The following is a 24899-nucleotide window of genomic DNA, read 5'->3' on the forward strand; positions in this document are numbered from 1 at the left end:
TACTTTCTCTTTTTACGTTTTGTTTCTTTGCCCCTGTATTCCTGATTGCGCTGGACGCAATTGGTTCTGCTGTGATTGTATCACTCTACAGTACAGCAGTACTTTCGTTTGAAAAATCCTTCTTTTCTTTCTTTCCTTGAGATCGAGACAATGTATCGACGTGCCTCGAGCCTTGTTCTGCTCGCTGGCCTGGCGCAGGCTCGCTTTGGCCGGGAGCAAATCCCTGTCCCTGCCGTGCAGGCAGTGACATCGTATGTCCTCCCATTGTACAAGAAAGAGGATATTGCTGAATGCTAACTTGTCTGCAGGGGTGGTGAACCTGGCCAAGCTGCTACGCTGGCCGGCCAAGTCCCCGGTGTTCTGCTTGCCAACGCCAACCCGTGCGCGAAGCTCCAGCTCGCAGATCAGATCCTCGAGCAGCTGGGAACCGGAGAAGATGCTGTTCAGGCGGCCATTGAGGTCGTTGCTGCCGAGCAGAACTTCAATCCCTTCGCGACCAATGTGCCCAACATCTGCTCGGAGCCCAGCCTCCCCAGCAACCCCATTCTGCGCGGTATCGTCCCGCTCGTTGATCCCGCCGTCGTCGGCTCCGAGATTGAGAACGCGAACTCGAACCGTAGCCGCACTCAACCGTTCAACGCTGATGGCATGAGTGTTGCGGATGTTATGATTGCCAACGGATTCTCCAATTTCACCACCACCGGTCTGGATGGCTCTACCGGCAATGTCAATGGCGGGAACAACCAGCAAGCGCAAGGCCAGAACCAGGATCAGAACCAGAACGATCAGAACAACCAGGCCGATCAGAACAACCAGAACAACCAGAATGATCAGAACAACCAGAGCGACCAGAACCAGAACCAGGACCTGAGCCAGGACCAAAACCAAGGAAACGATATGAACCAGGGAGGTCGTAGAGGGCGCCATCCACTGGTTCGAGGTTCGGGACGCGGCCAAGGGTTCTTCTTCGGACTCGGAGGCGGGCGCGGACGCGGCCGTGGCCGTGGCCGTGGTCGTGGACGTGGCCGCGGTCAGGGACAGAACCAAGGCCAGAATGATCAGGGCGACGGCCAGATCATTGGCACTGGCGCTGTTGACCTTGGTGCGGCGGCTTTCACTACCGGGGTTTCCGATCCTGAGGCCACTGCCGTTCAAGATGCTGCCGCTGCCGATGCCGCTGCCGCTACCACCACCGCCGCTGCCGTGGATTCCTCTTCCGTCGCAGTGGAAACCTCTTCTGCTGCAGTGGATGCCTCTGCTGCTGCTGTGCAAACCACTTCCGCCGCTGTGGAGTCCTCTTCCGCTGCCGTGGGTTCCTCTTCTGCTGCTGCCGGTTTCTTTACCATTAGTGGTGCTTCCTCGGGATTCATCACTGTGACAACCACTGTGACTACCACCGTGGTCGAAGCTGCTCAGACGGATGCGGCCCAGGCCCAAAGCGTGAGCCCGACCCAAGGTGCGAACGCGGCACATACCCAGGCCATGAACGACAACAACAACAACGTTAACAACAACGACAACAATAGCAACAACAATGGGGCCGTCGAGCAGTCGTCGATTGATGGCCTGGACTTTGGCCTCTGCGTTCCGACGATGAAGTTCGTCGGTGGTTTGAACGGCCGTCCGGCGGACGAGTTCACCTTCCAGGCGATCGATCCCCTCGTCGCCGAAGGTCAGCAGGAGGCCCTCAACCCCAACATCATCACCAACCGAATCTGTGACCAGCTGGTCAACGTCTGCGAGGCGAACCAGGCGGCCATCGATGCCTGCGAGGCCGCCAAGGCGCAGATTGAGGCCCTGGGCACGAGAGATCGGAGTACCGCTGAGACATGGAATGCGCTTTTGGGTTTCGAAGGCGCTGATACGAACCCTGCTAACTGATGATGCTTGTCTTCGATCGACCTTGTTATTAGTGAAATGAAGTTTTCTTTTTTGTATTGCTACTATTGTATTGTTCAGTTGAATGCTTGTGGTTAATGAGTCGTAGATTTAACCGTCATACCCCAGCCATCGGGATGGTCATAAGGATGGCGACGGTACCTACAAACCCGCGATTATCATGTACGCCTAAGTTCAGAGAAGACACCCTTATTATTCACGACTTTGCAACCGTGCCGTAGGAACGTTGAGTTGTACCAGCGCGACAATACTGCAGTAGACAACTGATCCACCCAATAGTCCACCTGTTGATGCTCAGCTGGATGTGAAAAAAATTGTCTCTCGTCGAGGGCATTCATTCCGAATGATTCGTAATAATTGAACTCAAAAGCTGGTCCTTGGACAGAAACTTACTGAGCAGCGCTGAAGCCCTAAATACAACCCGAAAGTATGCGCGGTAAAGTTGCCTAGATGGAAACCTTTCCAGCTTATATTTTTCCTGCAGGAACGCATCAAGCGGGAAAATCTATTTCTTGCTGTCGACAGTGAGAAGCACCAATACGTACAATTGCGAGCGATTCGATACCTTCGAGCTAAACAAGATATACTCTCATCAATCCTGCAAGGACGGCTCCGGAAAGCTGTTCAAACTGAAAATATCTTTGATGATATGTGTAATATACCTTCAAGCCGTTGTCTACCAATCTACATGTGAGAATATGTACATACTATGTCAATCGCTCAAGGCTTCTTGCGAGTTAGCTGATCAGCTAGCTTGTATAGGCCGGCAAGCTAATGCCATGTCCGCGAGTTGCTTGTGTCTAGAGACTGATCTCCTTTACTCTTCTTTCTCTGGTGACCTCTGCTGCTCTTCTCGGAACGGTTGTGCAAGCTTCTCTGAGGTCCTGCCAAAGGATGACAACCATCGCTTCCAGTATGCTCGGGGTGCGTTGGGAGGCGTGACGTCTGCAGGAACCTCCCGCGGCGTAACGTCGGCGGGACTCTCTGCGGCCACCGACATTATCGGAGGAATAGGAGTCCCGGCCGAGGCGTAGGCCTTTGTATCCGGCGGTGCGTCCGATTTAGTCTGCTTACTGGTGGGTAGTGCATCTTGCCTGGCAGTGTAATGGTCTCATGTCAGGATGTGATGCGGAAGATGAAACGTACACCAGATACACTGACCGTTGGTTGGCATTCTGTTGTTCCTTTTCGATTTGGAGCTGCTTGAAAGCTGGTTGGAAAGTGTAGTAGCCTTTTTCTTGGTCAGTACCTACTGGATCATTGCAGTGGACTTTCTCAGCCTACCTCCCATGACTCCGGCTCCAACGGCCAGAACAGCCGGCACAAAATTGCGCGTTATACTCATGATGCTAGAGAAGTCAATCTCATTTTGCAAGAAGCTTCCCTTGGATTCTAATAGAGAGGAAAGACGGTGGTGGTGGCCAAGATGAAGTCATCCGTAGACCTCTGCTCCTTCCTGTTTGGTTTTAGCGCGTCTTCAATGGATTGTAGGGCCACAGTTTGGGGAAGGCGCGTGTCTCGGGAAGGAGCGACGCGACAACAAACTGGATTTCACTTTAACCGCTTTTACGAACATCAGGATCCCTTCGGCCGACACAAAATGCCTTAGAATGCTCCCTCGACATCATTGAGAATATCACTGCAGCCCGAGATTTAAAGCAATGGGCGACGCTTCCCTCTGAGCAAATGGAAACATGGCGTGATCGTGGTTTTGTACCTGACTCGGATGAGGAGGACTTCGATTCCCAATTCTCAGCCCAGAATCCCCAAGTCTGGTCTTCGCCGCTCGAGAAACGGAACAATGTCAGCCCAGAGATCGAGGAGGACACTGCAAAGGCCGACCGTGAAGATGGGCCGGCGCAATCTCCGCAGTCCATGGAGCTTGTCTCCGACGATGAGCTCATGGAACCCCCAGATGCACAAAGAGAAACTGAGACTCGTGCAGAACACCCCAATTCGGACTTACAGCGAAGTACAGGAGGCGGGCATGACACGGACGCGGAAAGCTCATCGGACGACGAACTGCAACTCATCGACCAGTCGACCAAGAAGCCGCCATCCGCTGATTCGCCAAACAACGATGACTGGATGATCGACGACGAGAGCCTCTCTTCATTGTCGTCTCCGCCTTCTCGATTGATGTCGCCATCAATACTTAGCGATGTCCGAGAGGAGCCGGCTGAGCGGCATGAGGAGGGAAGGAACAACATGCCGCCACCCTCGGATGTGCAGAGTGACGTACTGCGAGAGCTGGAGCAACCGCTGCGACGGTCGCTCAGAGAGAGACGGCCAATACAAATTCATCCTTACGCTCTAGAAGATGCGAAATACCAAATGCTCCTGAGAAGCAGTGGCATAAAACCAGTGCGGATATCCTCGGGCGATTCAGGCGAACATGCTCGCAGACACAGGCAGCGCTCTGTAGAGTCTGACGAATATCGCCCTCCTAGCAGCCTAGATGCAGAGTTTCGATTTCCTCCGTCTTCTCCTCGTAACCATGCCCCAAGCCGGCCTAGAGCACACCGGAGTGAACCTCGTGTCTCGCCGCCCCCGGCTCTCGATGGTGGCGAGGCTCGGAGACTGAAGAGAAGGAGAATTTCTCACTCGCCTCAGAAAGCACATTCCTTCCAACGATCGTTGCAAGGTACCAATACACCAAGACTGTCACGCTTAGAAAGACGATCGCCCTCAATCAATCTTCGATCCCCGACACCATCATCGAGTCCGTCCCTTCCTATTACTGTCCGGCCTGACGGCTTTAAATTCCCAAGGGGATTCGTCCCGCCACCAATTACTCCAATCACGAATTCCACATCAACTCCGCAGCATGTGGATAACATTGTTGACCTGGTCGACAGTCAGTCTGACCGGCAATCAGAGCGATCGGAGAATGTCCGAGCGCCATCTGTCCATGATACACCGCTGCAGGATGATGAAACGGACTACGAGGATACAGATAATGCAGAACGCGAGCTGGAACAGTTGAAACGCAAAATCAAAGGAGTTCTTCCGGCTTCGTGGATTCGTCTGGATCTTAGGCAGCAGGTTGGGAAGCAGGATAGGCCCTCGCGGAGACCAAGAGATCATCACGCGGCAAAAGATGTAGAGCATGCAAAGGGCGTTGCCAGGAGGATTGTCAGACCAAGGGAGAAAACGACGACAAACTCCCATCCCAGTTCAAGACAGGTATCTTACGTGTCACTGATCTCGTCCAGCCCAGAATCGTCCGACACGGAAAACGATTCTTCCCGCGAGACGCCGTCTAATCCCTTCGCGTATCGAACAGTGTCCGAGCATCAATTCAATTTCGACGACGATGATATCCCAGAAGACAATCGACTTGATGAATCGTGGCCGTCGTTGAGAAATACCTCCACTGCGACCAGAAAACGGTCGACAGCAGGTCGTCAAAGACGTTCAGAAACTGGCTCGTCTCGGCCGAAACGCCAGACTCGAATAACTGACAGTTTGCCACGGCAACGACGTCAGCCGGCAAGCAAATCCCGAGCGGTCACTCTAGGGATCTTGGATGCTCCGGATGTAGCCAGCGGTGCTCGTGATAGCCAACCACAGTTTCTGAGGGTTGCTGCGAGGGCGGCTCGCTCGAGGCGCGATCTTGGACGGAAACGCCCGGACCGCAAAGTTTTCAGACTGGACAATCGAGATGATACTGAGGAAACGAATCGAGTATTACGTGACTGGAAGGCCGGTACGATACGGCAAGCCAATGTGAAGCCGTCTGGTCAAAAAAGGCCTCGACAACGACGCCTGAATCTTGCATCTCTCCAAACTAGGCGCTCAATCACTCCTTCGGTGCACCCAACGGACATTCGTAACCATTCACAAACGGCAGAGACGAGATCAGCAAAGTCGGGCCAGATGGAGCCGTTGCCAAATCGTGACCTAGAATCGAACCAGGTCATTGACTTGGAGCAGGAAACTTCGTCCGCACAGCCGCCTGCGTCGCGGAAACGCTCTAATAAATGGATCATTCCTCGTTCCTTTGCCATATCATCCCTAAGGCGCAATGCTCTAAGGCCAGCGGAGCCAGATGCGGTCAGCTCAGAGGCAGCCCAGTCGACTTTGTCGCTCAGAAGATCGCTGGCAGCTCTGAACCGGGCGCAGCGCCAAACGAGCAACCAGACTCCTTTAACTCTGCAGCGTTTTCTGTCAGACCTACACACAGCTCCCCGGCCTCGCCCGGGTGCCCAATCCACAGAGCCATTGGCAACTGAGGCCGATCCCTCCGTGGAACGAAGGAACGGGATTAGACAGAAGAAATTGGTGAAGAAGCGACCACCGACCAGGGTAGATGTGGGCGACACCGATCAGTCACCGATCATTGTTTCTGAAGTCCCTCAAGAAGCGTCGGTCACATACGTCGAAAGTGCCCAAGAGCCTTGTTTGCGAGGTCTGAACCGTGTGAGATCGTTCCCGATAGATTTCAATGTTCACCCACTGGGTGTGGGAACATTCTTTCATGAGTCGACTTTCCTGGGAAGCGGAGATTTCTCCCGCTCGTTGGAAGTCACGCGAAGGAACCTTGACCAGATGATTGGATTCAGTCTGGTCCGCCTACATGGTCGAGATTTCCGCTGGGGAGCTTGGAATGATTCAGTATCATCCGACCTAGGCACGGTGTTTGGAGATATCGTCAATTCACCGAGGGTTTCTGCAACTGATAATCACGGCGCCTTGACGGCCGAAAATGCTACGGGCGATCTTGCATCTATTGTCAAGTACATCAGTGACGGGCTCACTTTTGCGGACCCGATTGACAGGAAGTCATTTGTCAGTCGCGCGGTGAATCTCGGGTCACAACTGACAGATCACCTAGCCTTGCTTGAGCCCCAAAACGATAGCAACTGGAGGTACTGCCTGAAGCTTGCCAGTCTTGACTTGGTGTTTGCCAATCAGGCTCGCCAAATCGCGGCTCATGATCTAATAAGGTCTTCCTGCTGGGAAGATTCGGTTTCAGCCGTCAAGAAATCTTCCAACTTTCTCTTCAGCTTGATAACCAGCCAGCGCGGTCGAGCGGAAATCCGCGCGTTTCTCAAAGAAAACAAAAATCAGGAGCGGCGCGAGCTGGGCATTCGCGATGACCATCCGGTAGTCGAAGCCTACGTCATCCTCTACCACGTCCTACAGGCATTCGATGATGGCAAGCGTTGGTTTCGAGATCTGTTCTCAAGTAGATTCGGCGACTTATCTGCCATATCGGACGTGCAGACACTGGAAGACGGCTGGGACATGATATTTGTCGTGCTTCCATTGAACGAGTTTACCCGTTTTGGCATTGCACAGGGCGGTTTGAGATTCCAGTCCACTTGGGATAATTGGCCTGCAGTAAAATGTCTTGTGTCGAAGGCTTTCGACGCTTACGACAAAGAGCCATCTACACCGTCCGTTCTCTATATCAACTATTACAGATCACTGTACCACCGATGCTTCCACTTGCTGACTTACTGGGGCTGGCGTGACTGCAAAGTCATCCTCGAGACACTTTACGATTTCTTTGCGAAGAGGACTCTCTACAATCTCGAGAACGAGGAGAGCTTCGGGTCACCCTCTTTCCTTGACAAGCTTGATAGCAACCCTCAAGTGGACGTTCAAGCTGGTGATTCCTGCTTTCATATCTTCTTGAAAATTGTTGCAAGCGGCTTGAAGTATCTTTCAGATATGTACAATTCGAAGAAGATAAGAAACATTGCCTACCGCCTTCTTCCAAATCACGGACGCCTCTACCCAAAGGAAAAACCGCTCCGTCATGAAGACTTGGATGCCTTACGGAATCATCACGACCTGCTTTGCACCCTTTATTGGGCAGTTCCGGAAGACTGTCGTCCTCGCGTTCAAACCATCCGTGATCTTGTCGACCCTGCAAATTCCCACCAGGAAACTTGCAGCCTAAGCCTCCGTGCGTGGAGCCGCCTTGTGCAGTTCAAGATCTCCGCACAAGAGGATATATCTGGGCTGACAGCCTTTGTGGACTGGCATGAGTACTTTGTTTCTCAGATGGTGCGGCAGCATTCACTGGCAAGAACCGAGGTTGAAGGGCATATGTCGAGTAATGTGCAGCTCTCCAAACATCTTGTCGAGACGACAATCAATCAAAATCAACGGCGCATTGAATCGTTGATCAGCTCTGCTCTGGCTGGTATGACGCGTGCCATCGAAGCTGTAGGGACGTTTGATCGGGCAAAGTTTCTTATTACAGGTCTCCCTCTGAAGACTTTGCTGAGTCTTTTTGACCCTAAACAGCCCCGCATCAATGGGATTGTGCGGGAAACCCTCGAAGTTGTGTTATCTTTTCTCCAAAAAGACACCATTTCTTCAGCCTATGGCCCTTCGGCTGTCGAAGATGATAGTCAAGGGTTCAATGATCAAATCGATTGGTCCGAACTCATGCACCTCGATGAACAAGAAGAGCCCAGATCTCAGACAGCAGCGGAATACGTGCGCGATGCCATCCATCCGACTTTATGGCGCTTCATGTGCGACAGTTTCGGCGAAGATAGTTCTCCGGAGGACAATGTATTGTCTACGGCGGTCGACTGCTGGTCTTCGGTTGCTCGGACTCTCGTCAGGCACGGATTGCACCACTGGGACAACTACATCGGTCTGTACGAGCCGTACTCATGGAGGTCCCTTCGAGACACTTCGCAGACTCGGAAGTTCACTCCAATTTTCCTGGCAATGTGCATTGAGAAGGACCAGCAGTTTTATGCCGTTTGCCGGGTTCAGGTTCTTTGTATGTGGCTTTCAAGCCTGGTGGATCGGGCATCGATGCTGAAGTTCCAACACCGATTTACCGAAGCATTACTCAATGAGTGTTCGGATGTGCCACTGCTGAGAAACCTGCCATTCTACCGAGATAAGAAGGACGATCGCTATCATATAAGTTTTGCGGACTTCAGCGAACGCCGACTGTCACTTCTGTCGAGCCTCTTCTCAAATATGCGAGAACACGTCCAGGAGCTGGAGGATTACGGTTCGAGGGACTTGAATTCCACCCGTGCCGAGTATCGAGACATGCTCCAAACACTGATGGCATCAATGAAAGCCAACTATCTGGAGCTCGGCCAATCAGGCGGCTCTGCTCAGGGCGCGTATGTTGACTTTGTCCATCGAGTGGTTGGATTCCTGCAGCAACACACGCAGAACATCTGTCCGTTGGATGGTTTCTTCATGGATCCCACGTCTTTCCCTCTGCCAGCGGATGACCCGACATATATCGTGGCCAGGCTGAAGAGCTACGGCCTCCGACTACCCGCCAGCAAGGTAGCCAAGCAACTGGTTGTGTTCCTGCAGAGTGTCTCGGAACGAGCAGCTGTGGACGGTCAACAGAGTTATCTGATCAATCAGCTGTACGAATGCATGACTGACACTTATGAGAGCGGACTTGCAACGAAACCAACACTGCGCTCGTTCTTGTTGCAATGTGTTTTTCCGGCGTACATCGAATGTTGCTTCAGCAATGCAGCCGCATGGATCCCGTCATGGCCAGTTTTGGAGACAATCTCGCGAAGCTTCGCGGAGCTATTCTATGACTTGGACGTCACAGACCGCTTGTGCACGGATAGCCTGAACCGTTCGTTTCTCACAATATTTGCCTCTATCTGCGACGCAACCCGGATTGTCATTGACCATTCCGGCTTTCTCGAGGAGCCCCCTACGCTAGTGACATTGAAGTCATTTCTCGATGCCATTATTTCTGCTATGCCTGTTGTCTCGTATATGAAACGGGCTTTGGCCATTCATGACCAGGTGCTGGCGCAGCTGGACAGATTCCGCCGCCATACAATGTTTGTGTTGACAACATTGCTGGCACCTGCGAGGGCGGTTGATCCGGATGCCAGCGCTGGGATTTCTAATTTGTCAACACAGCCTATCGGCGAGATGGAAAGGCCGGTTGGATTCGAGGAGGCACGGGATTTCGCGACGCGAGAATTACGGACATGGCTTCGGACCAGCTGGACGAAACATGGGGGACAGTACTATATCCAGCGTGGACAGCAATCCAAGGAGATTGAGGCCGAGATTGCCCGGTCACGGGAGGCGAGCGATTTGAGAGCTGCAACTCATGCATTTCTCTCTGCGGCGGAGCTCTTTCTGGCCCGAGTTCGCTACTTTGACATCTTCGATGAGGAGGTACAGTCTGCACCGCCACGCTTCATGCCGGGCATAGGCGAGGTGGATGATACGGCAGGATATGATTTATGATGATCTAGGAATAATTTGGAATGAAGCATTGTAAATAGCTCGTCTTCCATTGGAGAAGTTGTGAATTGGAGGCAGCCTATGTATGCACGAGGGAATCGTGAAAGAGTACAAGGTCTGAGCACAGCACCCGCCAGTCTCAGCCTAGGGTACTAAATCCTGTGTCATGGCGTCTGTAATGCACGTAGCCTACCGGTGGAATTCAGGTACGGTACCGTAGAGGGCCAGAAATCGACATTGTCAATTGATTGATTCCACCCTATCCGACTCGTATTAATAAGCAAACAGATTCTGTAGTCGCCGAGTTCTTGTGCTCGCTCGACCCTCCTGACCATACTCCGATTCTCCCTCGGCTAGTTCGCTAAAAGTCGCAATATATGCGTAACCAACTACCAGCTGATCTCGGCCGAGGGGCATCAGAACAAAGTGGAGTCTGTGCCTTGCCTGTCAACCCAGTCACTACTCTACAGTAGAAGAAGGTCCTGGAAGCGTTGACAAAGCTTGAGTGCTAGCGCTCAACACTTGCATCGAGCAGCGTCGGCTACTCGATGTGTGATTCCTGGGCGTCTGGGACTAAGGTTCTCTACGAATTTATTAGAGTTCATGTCCATAATCCATAACATATTCTGGCAATTAGGTGTGATTTTCATGAAACCAAGGGCTCATACCGAGAGGGAGGTACCAATCAGACAGAAGCTTCCATGTTAGGGTGGGTTGACTGCGGGGATTGTGTTGTCACTACTGTTATGCAGGGGCAAGCGGGAGGTTAATATGTTTCGAAACCATAATCGGCCTCGGGAGAAGGCCATGTTCCCATTGACTCTATTCCGCAATGGAAGAAAATGGCCCCTACACAGTGGTTCAAACGTTGAACGGAAGATTGTCCCAATGGCCAATAACAGACTGAAGGTTCCGGAAGACCTGAACAGCGTGGAATGGTGGATCCTGGGCTTGCGGCTGGCGCAGAGCCAAGCCTTGACAAGATTAACACGTCTTGCCGTATTTGCTAAGCCGGGAGAAAGTCATGGTCTTGGCAGAGCTTGGCATGGATGCTAGCCCTAATGCAGTATCACTCCTAATTCGCCCCAGAATAGAGCAGAAAAAAGCTGACTGGAATCTCTCAGAGGACAGATGCCACGAGAATTATCATAGCTTACTTATACCTCGTACCGAACCTCCCGCTGTGCAATATCTCGGCTGGGCCTATCGCAATACATAATCCCTGTACGGAGGAGGGAAGTAGATCATCACGGTCATGATGTGCGAGGGGCTCTGTACGCGTAGATAGGCTGTTGTTTAGAGGAAGTGCTAATAATGGTTTTCGAGACCCTAGGATATTAAATTCAGGACCAAAGTAGTGGCAATTGGTACTGTCCATCCTGAATGTCCTTTCGATTGATCCAATCATCGAATCGTCGGGTCCACACCAGCGTAAGATACCTAACCGATCGATAGGAAAAAAATGGGACAATAAAGCTATTACCAGTAACCTGGTGGCCGGGAACGCATCGCTATTGGAAGTTTCTGTCTCCTTATGACTTATATAAAGCAGTCGATTTCTTCTTGTTGACTCACGATCTTTTTCTGGAGAACACCAGTCGCTCATTAAAAACATCAGTCGCTCTTTACAACATCCGTCGCTCGTTAGGAAGTTGAACCTCACATTTGCGTCCTTTGTTGTCAACTCAAGCGATAATCATGAGGTGGTTTCTGACCATCATTGCCCTCACTCTCTCCCTGCTGGCCTCCGTCATGGCCAACCAAACACCCCCCGGTGGATATATTGAGCTCGTGGCGCTTGGTGAGAACTGCCACATCCAATTCCACGAGTACGAGGACGGCGGTGGCAAGTGCACTCTGCTCTCTCCCGCCATTGGACGAGTTGACCATAAAACCAATACTTGCAAGAGTCTCTGTATGTCAACTGGGGCCCCGCGAGAACCCCGTACAGGCAGACATGGCAAGAAGTACTCACACTTGTAACCAACAGACGGCACTGCCGAATCCGACCTGGTCATGACTTGCAGGTCTGAATTCCGGATGGCCTTCAAGGGCAAGTACAAAGGCGCCGTCAGATTTGCCATGTTCGGGGAACCAATACTTGCATTCCCGTTGGGTGTCAACATCGGCTGCCGAACCTACTTCGACACCGATAAGCCGGGGGACTCTGATATCTATATGCAAGAGGGTTGCGAAATGGCTCCTAGGGTGTCCAATCAGTCCGGGCAGTTCTGGTACAAGCGTTAACTCGTAAGCGTCGTGCGTCGGAGATCCGCAAACAGCTAAACAACTGACACTCGGCAGCGATAATGATGCCCACGCCGGGAAGTTGCAGATTTGGGCGATGCCGAACATTTATCGCCATTCTTCATTCGATAGTTCCCTGTATTTAGTTATCATTCGGTCACTTTCTTGATAATCATATTACTCTTTTCTACGGAATACGTGGTGTGCAGAACAGCTAATCTTCAGTCACCTTCATCACCCTTGATCTTCTATTCTGTTTACTAGATAACATATAACAAAACAGCAAAATTCACTTTCGAGCCTTTTGCTGACACTTCAAGGAAAGTTCCCATGACTGAGCGAGTCCTCTGCGATTTGCACCGGGTTTTATCTGATGTTCTCCGATCAGTGTTCGCAATCAAGATCTCCCGAACTTCATACCAATCCCGAATCATCGAGATTTCGCCTCGCGTCTCCCTTATGCCGCCCCATCTATCTTACGCACACACATCACACTTCATTGCGAGAATGAGTTCTCTCTGATTAAAGTAGCATACAACTGCCTGCAACAAGATGGAGTGGCACTATCTGGCCCAACAGATCTGATGTTCGAGCCAAGCTTTGATCCTTGACTTGATTTAAAGATTTACAGTTTCTTATCCATCTCCGGACTACGGTCGTGATCCACTTGACCTGGCAGTAACCGCTAAGGATAGGGCTGAGACGATCATATTTCCCCGACAGTCGGGATTGGACTAGGTAAAACTCCCCTCTCAGTCCTTCAAAATGCAGGGATGTGAGCCTGTGAGCCTGTGAGCCAGTGTGAGAGATGTTGAATAGACTAGATGAAGCAGCTTCTATATATACGAGGATTCAAGTTTCGGCTGCTGGTAAACTTCTAACCTGCGAGGATGTTTCCCGGAGCCTCAACGTTGGAGCTTATGATAGGTATTAAATCGCTCTATAGGGTTCTGGTCAGAAACGCTTCTATTTTAGGTCCTCAGTCTTCCGAAGGCTATCAAGCAGTCGCTTTTCCTTTGCTGATATCCCGCGATTCGTCTGCGAGACATCCGTGAGGAATCCTCCCGGGGATATTTTTCAGGAAATTGCAACTGCATAATGGACCAGTAATTATTATGAGGTTCTTTTTGACCGTGGTTGCTGTCGCCCTCTTCTTGACGGCCTCCGTCATGGCCGCCGAGCCGCCCGGCGGATGGATGGAACTCGTGGCCGACGGCGACAACTGCCATGTCCAGTTCAACGATTGTGAGGTCGACTATGGTGCCCTATGCACTCTGCGCTCACCAGTCATTGGGCGAGTTGACCATGAGACCAAGACCTGCAAGGGCTTCAGTATGCCTTCACTCCCTTGATTTCTATGAGGAGACCAACTATAAAAACTCACCCCTACAAACAGACGGTGCAAATCGCCTCTCAAATCGTCGAGACTTGCTCGCCCCTAGTTCAATGGAGCATGAATTCTGACGGCGAGGACCGTGGCGCTGTCAGATTCACCTTCGATGGCGAGCGGGCATACGCGTTCCCTTTGGGAATCAATATTGGCTGTCGGACCTACTACGACATCAGTGACTACCTATATGGGCAGGTTTACGCGCAGGAGGGCTGCCAGATGGCTCCTGATGTTGCAAACCAAGGGCAAATTTGGTACAATCGTGACGTCTGAGTGCCCAGTGCCGTCCAGACCTTGAAGATGTGAATATCAAGTTGAATGAGGCATTAGCTTGACTGATCACTCTTCAACCTCGACGGAGCACACGGGGCAGCTAGTCCCCGGTCACCGTTGCCACTTTTTGATCTCTTTTCTGCTAGTTCCGCAACCATAGCAGGAAGAGAGGAGGGTGAGGCTGGTTTGAGCCGCGGAAACAGTGATCGCTCATGGGGTAGACGGCTGGGAACGTCTATCTTCCGGCGACTCTGAGAGGATTTACGTGCCAAGCTTAGATATCGGTCGCCGGTCTCGACGGAGCTAGTTCATTGAGTTTCACCCGAAGTTCAATGAAGACCGATAACAGCTCCTCTGCAGCCAATGCCAGTGCCGGTAATTTGACTTCCTGGCGGAAGTAGTGATAGAATCCTGAGAATTTAGTTCAATTAGTGCCTACCTGAGCAATCATACATATGCTTGGCTGTCTTTGCGATCCATGGTCTTGGGGCTGCGAGGTCAGTCTCGCCTCCAATCCGCATTACCCTTGCGGCCCTGTGTGCTTGAGAGCTCTCGGCACACCGTTCACGGCTACATTATCCGATGGTCTGGTGCCCGGTGGCAAGGAGCTGCGCAGTTTGTATCCAGCAGAAGCTAATTAGAAAGTACCCTCCTCCGTCCGTCGTGGCCAGGAACGTGAAAATATTTCCTGCACAGCGGCGTGTTGCCCCACTGACCAGTTGCCACAGATCTTGTCTGGAGTCTCTCGGCCCTGTTTTGTCGGCAATATGGATGTATACATGCTCTCTATCCAAGGGCATATTCTGAGTGGTTTTGCTGGCCCCCGTTCGCAGAGTTGGATTTGGATCCCCTGAGATCGTGCTGAGTGTTGAGGAAGAGACCTGACTGGTGCTTCTGAAATTCTTCACAATCCACATCCTCTAGCTTGAAATTCGCGGCAGGCGTCGCATTTGTTGCACCACCTTTTCCTCCTGCGCACATGCATTCGGTTAAATTTCGTAGAAATTTCTTCGATCAAAGTCCAAGCAGCCAGAATGGAGGCAAAGGCTTGCCCTCCATGCGGAGTCGTAAATTCGGCTTCCTAGTCCGGCAGATCCGCGAAGAAATCAGGCCACTTGGCCTGACCCGCTCCGTCCAGCGCATCCACTCTGAGCCAGCATGCCGGAAAAGGGCTGGAAGCTTCGATTCCATTCTAGCGATGCGTTCTTGTCTATGGTCCGCCTGTTTCCCCGGTCGAGGCAGAAGGTGCTTTGACGTCAGTCGAATGAGTCGCTTGACGGCGAAAGTCCGACTCTGGTTGGACAGTCGGAGGAAGGCCGGGACATGTGACACGCAAAAAACCGGCATGTGATTGGCCCGCGCGGCGCCCTGCGCTCGTCGTCAAACAGAATCCGCCCGTCCAATGAATCCTCGATCATTTCCCCAAACACTCCAATACACTTTGTAGGTTTGATTTTATTAAATAAATATAAACATCCCCCCCATCTCCTCCAAGGAGATGCTGTCTTGATCAGTCTCTTCGTCGTCGGTCATCGATTGACCGTGGGCCCCCGCCGGTGTGTGCCGGTTTGTTGGTAGCGCTGTGTTGGTGGATTCTTGCCCTGAAATCAGAATGACATCGTGGTCTCTACGACCCTTCCAGGCACCATGACCTCCAGCCCCATCTCCTCTCCTGACCGGATCCGGTATTCCTCTAGTCCATCGCGGTCTCCCACTTCACAGCGACAGCCTGGCATTTCCAGGGACATGGGACGCAAGGTAGATTTGCCAATTTCCCCGCTGCCGTCGCATCCGTTGTCTGCGTCAGAAAGTGAACCCCCCCTCCCTCGGGGGGGTCACGTACGGTCCCGTTCTGTCGCTACCACTTCCTCTCATTCTATGACAAGGGCGCATTCCTCTCCCGGACTGGATTCGCGAGGACGCTATATCTACCCTGGTGATTTGGGACGACCCGTCAGTCCCATGGACCGTGCTGCGCATCCCCAGGAGAGCATTGCCGAGAACCAGACACTCCTAGGCCTGCGGGCTCTGCGGATATCTCAGCCCATCTCTGAAGCGGCAGAGCCGCGATCATCTTCGAGTAGTTCCTACGGGGCAGAGTCTGAGACTCGGTGCGGGGGGTCATCGCCGGCTCTACGCTGCCGTGCTGGTAATCGCCGGCAGTATGTCCATCCCATCCAGACCAGCTTCAATCATCCGATCAGCGATTCCTCTTCCTCTGCGCAGTCATCCCCAGTGACGACCTCCTCCAGGTTCAATGAACCCTTCCCGGGCGCAGCATCCTCGATCTCCTCTATGCCATCCACCCCGACTAGCTTTCGGTCCCGCAGCCCCAGCATATCATCATTAGAAACAATCCCAGACATCCCGGATGCTGAAGCCGCCGCCGTCGAAGACGACCAGATCGCGAGGCTCAAGATGGCGGCCGACAGGGCGGATATGGAGAGCATGCGTCGGCGCAACAATTGGGACTTGTCCCCTTCCTCGGGTCTCCGAGGGGGCTACGGCAGCCGGCTGGATAAGCAGCGGAAACGGTGGAGTGTCTGCGGTGCTGAGCGACGGCAAGATCTCGACCTGGAGACGATTTGGGAAGACTGACCTAGAATGGATGGCCCCGGCCGGCCGGGCGACTTGGCTGGTACTTCTGACTTCCAGAAACATCCTCGAGAAATTTGAGGATTGTATGATACGTGTCTTTTTTTTTTTTTTTTTTTTTTTTCCTTCCCGTTTTCCCATGTTTCAACTGATACCCATTCTATGCTACGGCAGGAGAATCCTTGCATCATGCTTTCTTTTCTTGTTTCTGTCTTAGTCATGGGCCTACTTCATGGTGTTTTGTGTTTGCGGCGCAAACGGATCGGACTGGTGTTTGATGTTCACGGTTATAGGTGTTTCATGGTATGGGAGTGGCTGGTTGGCTTGAGATGATTTTAGCACTCTAGAGTTGAGCTCGAGAGATAGTCGTGGATTAGCAACAGAGTTGCTGTTACCAATGAGCTTGTCCTGTAGTGTTTGCCGGCAGATACTAGGCTCTGAATGCAATCTGTCATTCAATATAGACCGAGAGATTCAGTATATGGTAGATGACACTCCCAGCCACTCTCGATCGCCAGCTGTCTATCTATTTGACAGCAGATACGGGCTCCAAGTGTCCGTTCTTAAGTTCCCGGAGCAGTAACCCATTGCCCGTTGGCAGCGAGTCATCCCGACGCTCGCCCATCCCAAGGCGTCCCAAATTGTACACATCGCAGATCTGGTCCGCAGCGCGTTCTCCGCTCCAGTATGCCCCGGTTGTGGTGCCCAGGCCAACGAATGGTGCGGTATGCTCGCCGGCAAACCAGACTCCGCGACTGGGTCCGATGCCCAGCCTCAGAGACTCGATGTCTTTATCTCCGGACTCGAGTCCGACTTGGAAGTTTGTGTAGGAGCCGTTTCCCGCATACGGGTCGGCTTGCCACTTTGATGCGCGGACGGCGAATGGCTTGCAGTCGGCCGAGGAGGCGTCGTATCCGGGCAATTTGGAATAGAATGGCTGAAGGAAACCGCTCAGGAAGTCGTGATACTCTTTGGACGTCTCGTCGAGATCCTTGATACGTGACACGACGTGTTCTGCGCACGGTCCGTAGATATAGAAAAGCAAGGTGGGATGTGCGCACGGGCCTGGAAGCACAGACATGGAGACACAATCAACGTGCCAGCTGGCATCTCCTGCTGGGTTCTCAACATAGGATGGTTGCATGAACTGCGTGAAGGTCGGGGCCCCCTCGGAGGCAGCAGTCTTTCCATTCGCACGCTGATCCACGTGCCAGAACGCCCGAGGGAAGTTCACATAGATCTTTTCGAGTCTTCCATATGACAGATGGTCGATAGCTGACGAGAGCTGCGGCGGAAGCTGTGGCTGAAATACCGATTTGTTCCGTTTCAACCAGCCCAGTGGGCATGTAACCACGAGTTCGTCAAATTGGTATATTCGATTGTTTGACGTGGTTACCGTGATGGGTTTACGTTCACCCGATTTCCTATCGCCGCTCTCGATTTTGATCACAGGTTCGTTCAATCTGATATCCGCATGTTGCCGTGCTGGCCTGGAAATGTGGTCCAGGATATCTTTATAGGTTGATGCTACAAACAAGTTTGCTATTGAGCAATCAGCACACTGCATTTCAACCATTGACTTCCAGTATTTGCACTTACTGCCTTCGATGCATTCTTCCAAATGAAAAAATTTCAGACTCTGCCTCTCAACAGGCTCGCCAATGTAAGCTCCCCACAGTTTACAGTAGTTTAGGCAAGCATTTTTCTCATATGGTGTCAGATTCGCGGTTTCGAGTCTCTCCCGGAAAAAGTCAAACAGACTCCTGCTCGCCGGGATCACGTCTTTGTAGTTGGTGCTATATTCGAACCCTTCGTCGACCATTGTCCACATCCATTCTGATATCTTAGCAGCCGTGGCTTCATCCACTTGCTTTCCGGTGGGATCGAACATCAGGGAACGACCATCGGGGTCGTACGTTGTCGTCTGGGTGACGACACTGAGTTCGTATATCGGGTTGTCTTCGGTCCCATGTATCCAGTTAGCGCCCCTGTATGGCATTAGCCACGGCTGTCTGCTGACGCCTGAGGGGTGCTTTACAAGTCGAACAAACGGCCCCCTACGTCGATTTGCGCTATCTACTGTTTGGTTAGCATGGGCGCGTGGCGAACCACGGCAAACCGCCTACTTACCCTGCCGCCTATCCTGTCTCTAGCCTCCAGGATGGTGACCTTCGCGCCATTTTGCAGTAGAATATCTGCACATCTCAACCCGGATATGCCGGCGCCTACGATACCCACATGGGGAAACTTGGCCATGAAGGCCGGAGAGGTTTTAACAGTTCTGTATCTTGTAGAGCGAAGGCGGAAAGGTGACGGTCGATGGAGAAGCTGATGCCTGGTTAGCGCGCCCCGATTCAATAAATTCTGTGTACTTGGGGGCTATTTCAGGATCTGCACATCGAAAGAAGCTTTATCGTGGGAGAATGTAAAGTAGCACGCCCTCTCAATCTCAGGGCAAACTTACTGAAAACGTTTTGAAGCGAGGACGGAGATTGAGAGCCAGTGTTTCCCACAAACCTACTGACCAAGAGCACACCTACAAATCTGACGCAATTTGCGAGTTTGATATGGAACGCAAGTACTCGTCACAGCCTGAAGTATTTATTTTGTAGTCCCCAGCGAAGAAGAGGAACTTCAAGGTCCTTTTTATATCGGGTTTAAGTTATCAAAGCTCCGCTTCCTTATCAAGCACGGACCAACTGACGAATCCGAACTGCCGAGGAAGGCGCCACTGACTCCCCCACCTGCCAGATCTGCTCGCTCTTGAATACTTTAAATTTGTCCAGCTGATATGTCCCCCCAGTGCATGCAGCAACTCCTCATCATCTTCCCTGCAGTCAACTCAAGGCGAGGTTGCTGCCGCTTCCGACTGGTCTGTCCGCGGTGCAAAAAGAATGCACAAGCTAAAGGCGGCCAACTTGTGGCCCGGCGTGACTCTAGTCCTCGGAGATCTCGGATTGCACTGAGGGAACGTCCGTGTGATGAGTCTGTCATAGGCAGCAATCTCTGCAGAAGCCGGGGTTCTGGATTCTCTTGCCAGGTTTTGGAGAGCGTAGGATAGGTCCGGGCTGCCTGAATGGAATGCCGGCTATCAACGGTCCATGGAGGTTGATAAATCATCCTGGGGCAGATTATGATTCCTTCTCCGGGATTGTCCTGGAAGACGCAGTTACGCTACCCGGATTTGGGCTTGGCAGCTATTGTACCCTAGGGTTCTCTACGAGGCAATAAGGGAATTACTTCATCTCGGATGTCCAGATCCTTCCCTTCGGACAGCCTCTCAGGTCTATTACCTCATCAAGTATGCCACTATGACCACAATGGAACTGGGCTTTGAAACAATCTCTTATTATTATTGTCATCAATCATGGATGAATTTTGAATCAGCTTCTGTACATCGGCATCAGCCTCACTGTAGTATCACATTCCATATGCATGATTAATACACAGGTCGTCATCGTCAGGGCTGGTGGGAAAGAATGACCGGGAGGATACTGAGTTGCCATCTCAAGACTCCGAACTCCAACCGCCCCAACACATTATGAGGTCCTGGATATGAAGAGAAAAGAAAGGAAATCAAACGAGTGACAAGGGTCGGAACGTATGGGTAATCGTCATGAGAACATGGAACAAAAGCACAGAGACAGAGACAGAAAACAGAAACACAAAGGAACGACGTCTCATCGCCATGCTCCCTGACTGAGGGAGAGCAACCCTTGGATACAGTTCAGGTCTTCTTCACGGCTGACAGCGCCGGACATGAACGCCGCCACTTCGGCATCAAGTTTGGTCTGCGACTGTGTGTTTTCCGTGCTGGTGTTGCTGGTCATACGCTCTCGGCTTACTTCGGCCGCCAAAGCCAGTTCATCAACGCCATTTCGGTTCACACTGCCCGCGTCTGCCAGGACTTTCCGTTGAATCTGCGAGGTGGCGCGCCGATGCCTGCGACGAATGGACTGCCGGGTGCCGGGGACCCAATTTTCTTTGTCGGAATCACCCACGTCCCAGTCAATGTCGGCAGGGTCTCCCTTCGTGGCCTTGCCAACAGACTGCAGCTTATTGCTCAACGCATTGGATGTAATCGACTTTGCAGTCGTTTCCAGTCGTCCCAAGGATGACATGGTACGACTGAGCTTCTGCCGCTTCGTGCTGAAAGGCATCATCTCCGGCCGGACGCTCAGATTGCTTGACTTGGATAAGGTCCTCGAGAGCGACCGACGGCCGTGTCCTGCCGCAATGGTCGACCCGCTGCTCTGCGAACTCAGCGGCGTCGACAGCGCACTGCGTGCATCTGTATCGCAGTACAGTTTCCAGGTCCGCGCATCCCGAGATCTGCCAAAAGGCTTCTGCGCGTTGCCGTCGCGGTCGATCAGGCTGCTACCCAGCCGGGAAGCATCCAGGACGGCTGCACTGGCACTCCGCTGTAGGCCGCGGCGCTCGGGATAGATTGAACGGATTCGGTTCTTGGACGGAGAAGGCTCGTCTTCAGTGCGGATGACCGCCTGGCCGTCCGTGGACATGGAAATCCGGACCGCACCTCGTCCCTTGGGTGGCGAAGGCGTTGTTTCATCCTGCTTCCGCACAAGAGCCTCACCGTCGGATGACATGGAGATCCGCAATGATGGCGGTGACTGCGTTACAAACGATCTGGGATGCGGATTTTGATTGTCCACGCTCGAGAATCGCCGTTTTCTCGCGCCCGACTCGACGTTGCTGCGGCCTGCTAGCCCGCTTGGATTCACAGAATTGCCATGTGGTTCAGTCTCTTCGTTGTCCGACAGAGTTGCTTGAGACTGCCGGTCATCGTCATCGTCACGATGGGCCGGAGCAGTCTCGTCGGTGGACGCCTGCAGACTGGTTGCATGTGCTGCACCATTCCCACTCTCGGACACCTCTTTCTGATTGACGCCAACTGACTTGGACGCGTCCGTGTCTCCGTCTTCACCATTACCATTGATAGTCGAGGCCGAGGTGGAGGCGCGAGGGGCGACTAACTCATGAGGCTCGAGAGGCTTGGACTTGCGGCGATCGTTCTGTCGACGGTTTTGGAACCAAATCTGTTGCCACCGGCAGTGGTCAGCCAAAGATCGAGGAACAACAACATGGTTGCGGGCTACGCGTCTTACCTGCACTTCCTTCTCACCGAGTGCCACCATGCTAACGATCCTCGCTCGCGTCGCCTTGTCAGGCTTTGGGTTTTTCTGGTACTCGGCCTCGAGAATGGCATGGTCTTCGGGACTGAGAATACACGTCAGCCATTGGCTCGACGCGCAGGAGACCAAACGTCATAACCGGCAGGGCAACCGAGGACGTGACGCTTTGGCAGCGCGTTGTCCATTGAAGGGCCAACGCGTGAAGCTGAGCTTACCTTGTTCGCCGACGCTTTTGACGGGCCAAGAGTTTGTTGTCGACCCGAGGAGGGAGGTTCTGGGTCAACGTCTTCTGGGAATGAACGAGAAAAGCATAATTGAGAGAAGAAGAAGAAGAAGAAGAGGCATCAGAGGAGGCACAGCCTTCCGGCGTCGTTGAGGAATTGGTCGTGACTGGGGTAGGTTCCAGAGTAGCCATTGTTCATATCCAGCACGCGTCGGCTGGGAAGGTGAAGACGTGAGCGGGAGAAGAAAACATGAAGGTGAACAGGACGTGCAACGGAAGAAATTCTTGTCTGTCGCGTCCGCGGGTGTTTTGGCGCGTTACAGCGGTGGGCGACGGAGCGTGTAGCCAAAAAGACATGGATTATCGCGGCGGCCCCAATGGGGACCCGCGTCTTGGTACCTCACGAATCACGACGCGGCCGGGCTTTTGTCTCAACGCGGTTATTTAACGCGAAATGGCTTTGGACGGACATTCTTTAAGATTAATTACAGAATTTTCCTTCCATTGGACTCAATGCTTTATTCTGGGAATTCGCATCGAGTTTGTTACGACCGAGGTACAAGCTGCTAGGTACACGTAGAACGAGTCGCGTCGTCTTTTACGCTCGTAGGTGCTAAATTACGCTCAATGCATTAAAAGCCATGAATTCCAACACGGGAATCTGATCTGCCATTTCTATTATTACGCGTCGACACCGAGTTTGACTGTGTGTGAGGTCCATGGTCCTGACCGAGGCTCGACAACGTTGGATGTCGAGAGTGGATTTTTTTCAGCTCTGGCGCTGCGGGACGCGGCGACGTTGGAGCTTGAGTTTTGTCACGTCAGAACGCGAAATCCCGTGACGGTTCTTGGCTGTTAGTCACGTGATACAGAATTTTCGCGTTGTCGCCTAATACGGAGTAGCGTACTGTGCGAGTAAGTCGGGGTGTGCATTTACGCCTCGTCTCCATCGGAATGCAGCAAGTGACGCTTACGGAATGTGCCTCGACGGAACTGCACTGATTTGCGGAAGAACAGTGAGTACCGCACTGGGAAGTCGATTCTGTGAGAGTGATCAATGCATAAAAACGGTGGTGGTGAGCCTCGATCATCCTGCTCGGGATCTCGGTTCGGCCACCATTTCACCGCTACACTAAGGGCTATTTAGAGCAGTCAAGGAGCGAGTATCAACAGTATATATATTGGATGAGGTTGATCGGAGATCGAAACTATCATGGTACGCGTAGAGACAGATTTGGCGGGAAACCACAAGAAACGGGTTCATCGAGCCGGGGTGTCGAGGTTTATAATCTATATACCTAGGACACCAGGTAGGTGTTAGGTCCAGTACTACTGTTACTTCGTTGATTCGTTTCTCAAAATCTGTTTGACCGAGTATTCAAGTTCCTGATTAATGGCGCCCTCCACCAACGAGCTATGGACGAATTACTCGGCTTGGCTGAACCGAATAACCGATGGTTAGGGCTAATCCCCCCCCCACGTGGGTTGCAGCGGCGCGGAGAAGTGCGGGTCATCATGGAAGCTGATGGTAGTATTTAATAAACCATAGCTTTCGTCTGGTATATAGCTCAGCTTCCTTCGGCAATTGATTGATTGTACCTAGGGTTGATCGCAATGAAGCTGTCTAATACCCTTCTTGGGCTGGCACTTGTCGGTGCCGGCCTTGTTCATTCTCACAAGGGCCATAAAGATGATCACTATAATCATGTCAGGTATACTGCTGTGCCGGGATACTTTTTGCAAGATGAGCCGGATACAGATCCGGCGACGTTCAATTATGTAAGATCATGCTCGAGTTTGGCTGCAGAGACATGCTGACCATTCATAGACTGAAGTCAATTTTGGACTCATCAATCGCACCTATGATGTAGACCGCGATCCATTTTTCAAATGGAAGGCCAAGCATATGACACAATGGGAGCGTTTCTACCATCAGGTCAAGTGGCTCAACAAGCATTCGCCGGTGAATGTTGAGTATAAAGTCCTTTTCATGGGCCGGCATGGTGAAGGTTGGCACAATGCTGCCGAATCTCTCTATGGCACTCCTGCATGGAATGTATGAATTTCTCTCCCTTCTCCATGTTTCCAAGGTATTAACGACGACTCATAGTGCTACTGGGCCGAACTCAACGGCAACGGCACCGCAACCTGGAACGACGTGGACCTAACCCCCGAGGGCCGGCAACAAGCCCTGACCGCGCACCGTTTCTGGCAGAAACTGATTGACGAGCAGCGCATCCACACGCCCGATCGATACTACGTTAGTCCCTTAACGCGGTGCCTGCGCACTGCGCGACTGACTTTTCAAGATCTAAAACTACCCAAACACGCAGCCAAGTTCCAGCCCGTCGTGCTGGAAAACCTGCGCGAGTGGATTTCGATCCACACATGCGACCACCGTAGCAACAAGACGTACATCGAGAGCGAGTTCCCCGAAGTCCGTATCGAGCCGGGCTTCACCGAGTGCGATGAGCTGTGGACCGGCGTGACGTCGGAGACGCCCGATGCGCAGGATGCGCGGTCACTTACTGCCCTGGATCAGCTGTGGAATGGCGATATCTTTTCTCCTTCCCCTTTCCATCACAGTGATCAGTTTGGACGGAAGGATGATGATTTGTTTATTTCGATTACGAGTCATTCCAGTGAAATTGCCTCGCTGCTGCGCGTGCTCAAGCATCGCGAGTTTAAGCTGCAGACCGGTGGGGTGATCCCGGTGCTGGTCAAGGCGGAGAAATTCTGGCCACCGACGAAGGTCACGACCGAGGCGTGGACAGTTGATCCGCATTGCACGGAGCCGCCAGTGACGTCGAACACGGTGTGTGTTTGTCCGTCGTCGGCGGCGCCAGTGACAACGCCTCTGGTTCCAACGAATGACTGCTAATCTACCAAGCTTGATTTT

General features: G+C 52.4%; 9 protein-coding genes across 9 annotated transcripts; 6 read left to right on the forward strand and 3 right to left on the reverse strand.

Moving 5' to 3' along the window:
• Window positions 1-150: 150 nt before the first annotated feature.
• VTN49DRAFT_6946 (uncharacterized protein) lies at window positions 151-1881 on the forward strand (the record flags this gene model as incomplete). The annotated part of the gene is made up of 2 exons (XM_069415160.1): window positions 151-251; window positions 309-1881. The coding sequence occupies 2 exons, from the start codon at window positions 151-153 to the stop codon at window positions 1879-1881; spliced, it is 1674 nt and encodes a 557-aa protein (XP_069264986.1).
• Window positions 1882-2716: 835 nt separating this feature from the next.
• VTN49DRAFT_6947 (uncharacterized protein) lies at window positions 2717-3244 on the reverse strand (the record flags this gene model as incomplete). Its single annotated transcript, XM_069415161.1, has 3 exons — window positions 2717-2993; window positions 3061-3130; window positions 3184-3244. The coding sequence occupies 3 exons, from the start codon at window positions 3242-3244 to the stop codon at window positions 2717-2719; spliced, it is 408 nt and encodes a 135-aa protein (XP_069264987.1).
• A 341-nt stretch (window positions 3245-3585) lies between these two features.
• On the forward strand, window positions 3586-10122 carry VTN49DRAFT_6948 (uncharacterized protein; the record flags this gene model as incomplete). Its single annotated transcript, XM_069415162.1, has 1 exon — window positions 3586-10122. The coding sequence occupies one exon, from the start codon at window positions 3586-3588 to the stop codon at window positions 10120-10122; it is 6537 nt and encodes a 2178-aa protein (XP_069264988.1).
• A 1695-nt stretch (window positions 10123-11817) lies between these two features.
• On the forward strand, window positions 11818-12366 carry VTN49DRAFT_6949 (uncharacterized protein; the record flags this gene model as incomplete). Its single annotated transcript, XM_069415163.1, has 2 exons — window positions 11818-12034; window positions 12110-12366. The coding sequence occupies 2 exons, from the start codon at window positions 11818-11820 to the stop codon at window positions 12364-12366; spliced, it is 474 nt and encodes a 157-aa protein (XP_069264989.1).
• A 1169-nt stretch (window positions 12367-13535) lies between these two features.
• VTN49DRAFT_6950 (uncharacterized protein) lies at window positions 13536-14029 on the forward strand (the record flags this gene model as incomplete). Its single annotated transcript, XM_069415165.1, has 2 exons — window positions 13536-13698; window positions 13809-14029. 2 exons carry the CDS (start codon window positions 13536-13538, stop codon window positions 14027-14029), a joined length of 384 nt encoding a protein of 127 aa, XP_069264990.1.
• Window positions 14030-15676: 1647 nt separating this feature from the next.
• Window positions 15677-16627, forward strand: VTN49DRAFT_6951 (uncharacterized protein; the record flags this gene model as incomplete). The annotated part of the gene is made up of 1 exon (XM_069415166.1): window positions 15677-16627. One exon carries the CDS (start codon window positions 15677-15679, stop codon window positions 16625-16627), a length of 951 nt encoding a protein of 316 aa, XP_069264991.1.
• A 523-nt stretch (window positions 16628-17150) lies between these two features.
• VTN49DRAFT_6952 (uncharacterized protein) lies at window positions 17151-18880 on the reverse strand (the record flags this gene model as incomplete). The annotated part of the gene is made up of 4 exons (XM_069415167.1): window positions 17151-18166; window positions 18224-18612; window positions 18663-18700; window positions 18755-18880. The coding sequence occupies 4 exons, from the start codon at window positions 18878-18880 to the stop codon at window positions 17151-17153; spliced, it is 1569 nt and encodes a 522-aa protein (XP_069264992.1).
• A 1424-nt stretch (window positions 18881-20304) lies between these two features.
• VTN49DRAFT_6953 (uncharacterized protein) lies at window positions 20305-22192 on the reverse strand (the record flags this gene model as incomplete). The annotated part of the gene is made up of 3 exons (XM_069415168.1): window positions 20305-21681; window positions 21751-21862; window positions 21993-22192. 3 exons carry the CDS (start codon window positions 22190-22192, stop codon window positions 20305-20307), a joined length of 1689 nt encoding a protein of 562 aa, XP_069264993.1.
• A 1422-nt stretch (window positions 22193-23614) lies between these two features.
• On the forward strand, window positions 23615-24881 carry VTN49DRAFT_6954 (uncharacterized protein; the record flags this gene model as incomplete). The annotated part of the gene is made up of 3 exons (XM_069415169.1): window positions 23615-23779; window positions 23829-24056; window positions 24111-24881. 3 exons carry the CDS (start codon window positions 23615-23617, stop codon window positions 24879-24881), a joined length of 1164 nt encoding a protein of 387 aa, XP_069264994.1.
• Between the last annotated feature and the right edge of the window lie 18 nt (window positions 24882-24899).

The sequence above is a fragment of the Thermomyces lanuginosus genome (assembly GCF_041956635.1).
Source record: "Thermomyces lanuginosus strain ATCC 200065 unplaced genomic scaffold VTN49scaffold_42, whole genome shotgun sequence".
Classification (NCBI taxonomy): Eukaryota; Fungi; Ascomycota; class Eurotiomycetes; order Eurotiales; family Trichocomaceae; genus Thermomyces; species Thermomyces lanuginosus.